The sequence below is a fragment of the Salpingoeca rosetta genome, assembly GCF_000188695.1.
Source record: "Salpingoeca rosetta unplaced genomic scaffold supercont1.29, whole genome shotgun sequence".
Lineage (NCBI taxonomy): Eukaryota > Choanoflagellata > Craspedida > Salpingoecidae > Salpingoeca > Salpingoeca rosetta.
Window position 1 is genome coordinate 447,758 of NW_004754905.1, and position 2,619 is coordinate 450,376.

Genomic DNA, 2,619 nt, shown 5'->3' on the forward strand with positions numbered 1-2,619 from the left:
TTGTAACTGGGCTCACACTATCGCTCGCCTGGTTCCGTCTGCGTCTCAAGGTGTTTGGCATTGAAGATGTGGAGCTCATCCCCCTCCACCCATCAACACTTCCGAAGAAACTCAATGTACGTACGTGTGTGTGTGTGTGTGTATGACCCTGTGTCATGTTCAGAATCGCGAATGGAGATAACAACCTCACCACCTCCACCACCTTCCATTCACACCACCACCTCCCATTCACACCACCACCTCCCACTCACACCACCTCTCATTCACACCACCTCCCATTCACAACACCACCTCCCATTCACACCACCTTCCACCCTCCAGGCGCAGTCTGCGGTGCCGCGAACGGCTGTGCCGGCGTCCGTGTGCTGCAGCGACCGGAGCGTCGTGGTGAAGGAGCAGCCGCGGCGGTCGGCGCACGTGGCCGCGGACACATTGGCCAAACTGCAGCGCCGCAGCCTTCCAAATGGGGAAACCCGCAGCACCAATGGCCGTGGTGGTGGTAATGGTGGTGGTGACGCTGAGAAGGGAGAGGCGCATGCTGGGACAGAGGCAGGTGCCATAAACGGTGGCAGCCGTGGGACAAGCACTGCGACAGAGCAGAAAGATGGTAACAAAGGAGGTGGTGGTGGTGTGGCTGATGGCTGTGCTGGTGTTGATGAGGAGGACGATGTGACGCCTCCGCTTGATCCGGCCACACGCCGCATATGGGATCGGTTGCACAGGAGACACGTCAAGGTCAGATTTGTGGTTGTGTGTGTGTGTGTGTGTGTGTGTGTGTGTGTGTGTGTGTGTGTGTGTGTGTGTGTGTGTGTGTGTGTGTCTTTCCTGTCTTGCTCACGCTCATACCCACAAGCACGCACTTCCTCTCTGCCCGCGCTCGCCACATGTGCAATTGAACTCGTGCACCACTTCTTGACCTTCTCCTACTTCTGTCCACGTCAACGTCAACTCTCTCTCACCCCACCCCCTCCACCCTCGTGCTGTCGATGATGACATGACGACAGGAGATCAAGAAAATGTTTTCGCTGCAGCAGGGCGGCGGGTTCCTCTTCTCCCTCTCAGGACACATCCTCATGAGGTGACGTGCTTTTTTGGGGTTGTGTAATGTGCTGCGCGACTGTGCCATGCGAAAACGCATTGGTATCATTGACCTCACACACATCCTCCCCCTCTCCCTCTCCACCTCCTCCATCACCACCATCATCACCATCACCACGGCCGCCACCATCATCACGGCAGCATGCAGCATCTTGCGGCGCTGAGCGAAGACGACCTCACCCGCCCGCTCCTCCCCGTGAGTCGAGGAGGGCGTGACACGTGATGATAGTGGTGGTGCTTGCTCGTGTATCCTGCGCATGTATTGGTGGTTTTGGCGTGTTTGTGTGTGAATGTGTGAGTTTGTAGCGTGCCAGAAAGCGATGATGACTTGATTGCGCCCCTGTCCTCACATCACCCTGCCACATTATCACACTCACAACACGCCCACATCACTCCATCACCGTCACACCATCACGACTGCAACACCCAGCACTGCGACCGCCACTGGTGGAACAAGCGCATGCAAAGCGATTTGTACGCGCGTGCACGTGCGCAGGACCCGCCTTCCTCTTCCTCAAAGTCGTCGTCTTCACTCTTTGCTCCGTGGATCCTGCCAGTCGTGCAGGTGTGTGTGTGTGTGTGTGTGTGTGTGTGTGTGTGTGTGTGAGTGAGTGTGTGTGTGTGTGTGTGTATGTGTGTGTGTGTGTGTGTGTGTGTGTGTGTGAAATAATTCTCCCTGCAACCTCACACCGCACCACTCAACGTCACGACCGTTACCACGCCACGCCGCCACCACCATCGCCACCATCAAGGGGTTTTTCCACCGCCACCGGGTGAATGTTGGGGACCACCACATCTCCATCACCGTCATCTCCCGCCGCTCCCGGCACAGGCTCGGATGCAGGTGATGCCGTGGACGGTGTGGAGTGTACACTGAAGTGGCGTGCAGGGGGGGGGGGAGGGCTGGCATGTGTCACGTGTGTGGTTGATGATGGTTTCTTAAGACGGTGTGTCGCATGCACTGACACACACACACACACACATGCACACGCACGCACACATATACCCATGTACGCATGTACCCACCTGTGCGCTTGCCTGTGTCTCAGATACAAGCGGCGCGGCGTGGATGCAGACGGTCACGTCGCAAACAGCGTCGAAACGGAGCAGGTGGTGGTGGCGGCGGTGGTGGTGGTGGTGTTGGTGCAACCTTTGATGGCTTTTGGGCGGTTGTCTTCAAGCCCCACGAGCCTGTATACACATGCAATCACGCACACAAGCACATAGACACGCACCACTTGCACTCACACTCACACTGCTCACTCCCGCCTTCTCACCACCAATCCATCCACCACCCTCAGATTGTCATGTCTGGCACCGCCGTACATTCGTTCGTCCAATACAGAGGTGAGCGTGTCACAATTTGGAAGGGGGGGAGGGGGAAGGGGCATGTGATGCGCGCCTGTCTGCTTGTTTGACATCCGCATTGACACCCGCAACTTCGCACACTCGTGCACACACACTCTCTCTCACTCACACACACACACACACAGACACACACACACACACACACTCTCTCTC

The 2,619-nt window shown here is 57.0% G+C and overlaps 1 protein-coding gene across 1 annotated transcript in view; it reads left to right on the forward strand.

Annotated features, from left to right (window-relative positions):
• PTSG_09192 (uncharacterized protein) overlaps positions 1–2,619 on the forward strand; it is a gene marked incomplete at its 3' end in the record, with an annotated part of 13,645 nt that overhangs the window by 449 nt on the left and 10,577 nt on the right. Inside the window, exons 2-9 of the mRNA XM_004989387.1 lie at positions 67–116; positions 322–735; positions 1,005–1,078; positions 1,240–1,294; positions 1,529–1,663; positions 1,851–1,942; positions 2,148–2,208; positions 2,400–2,420. Of these exons, the coding sequence (XP_004989444.1) occupies positions 67–116; positions 322–735; positions 1,005–1,078; positions 1,240–1,294; positions 1,529–1,663; positions 1,851–1,942; positions 2,148–2,208; positions 2,400–2,420 (902 nt within the window). The remainder of the gene's footprint in view (positions 1–66; positions 117–321; positions 736–1,004; positions 1,079–1,239; positions 1,295–1,528; positions 1,664–1,850; positions 1,943–2,147; positions 2,209–2,399; positions 2,421–2,619) is intronic.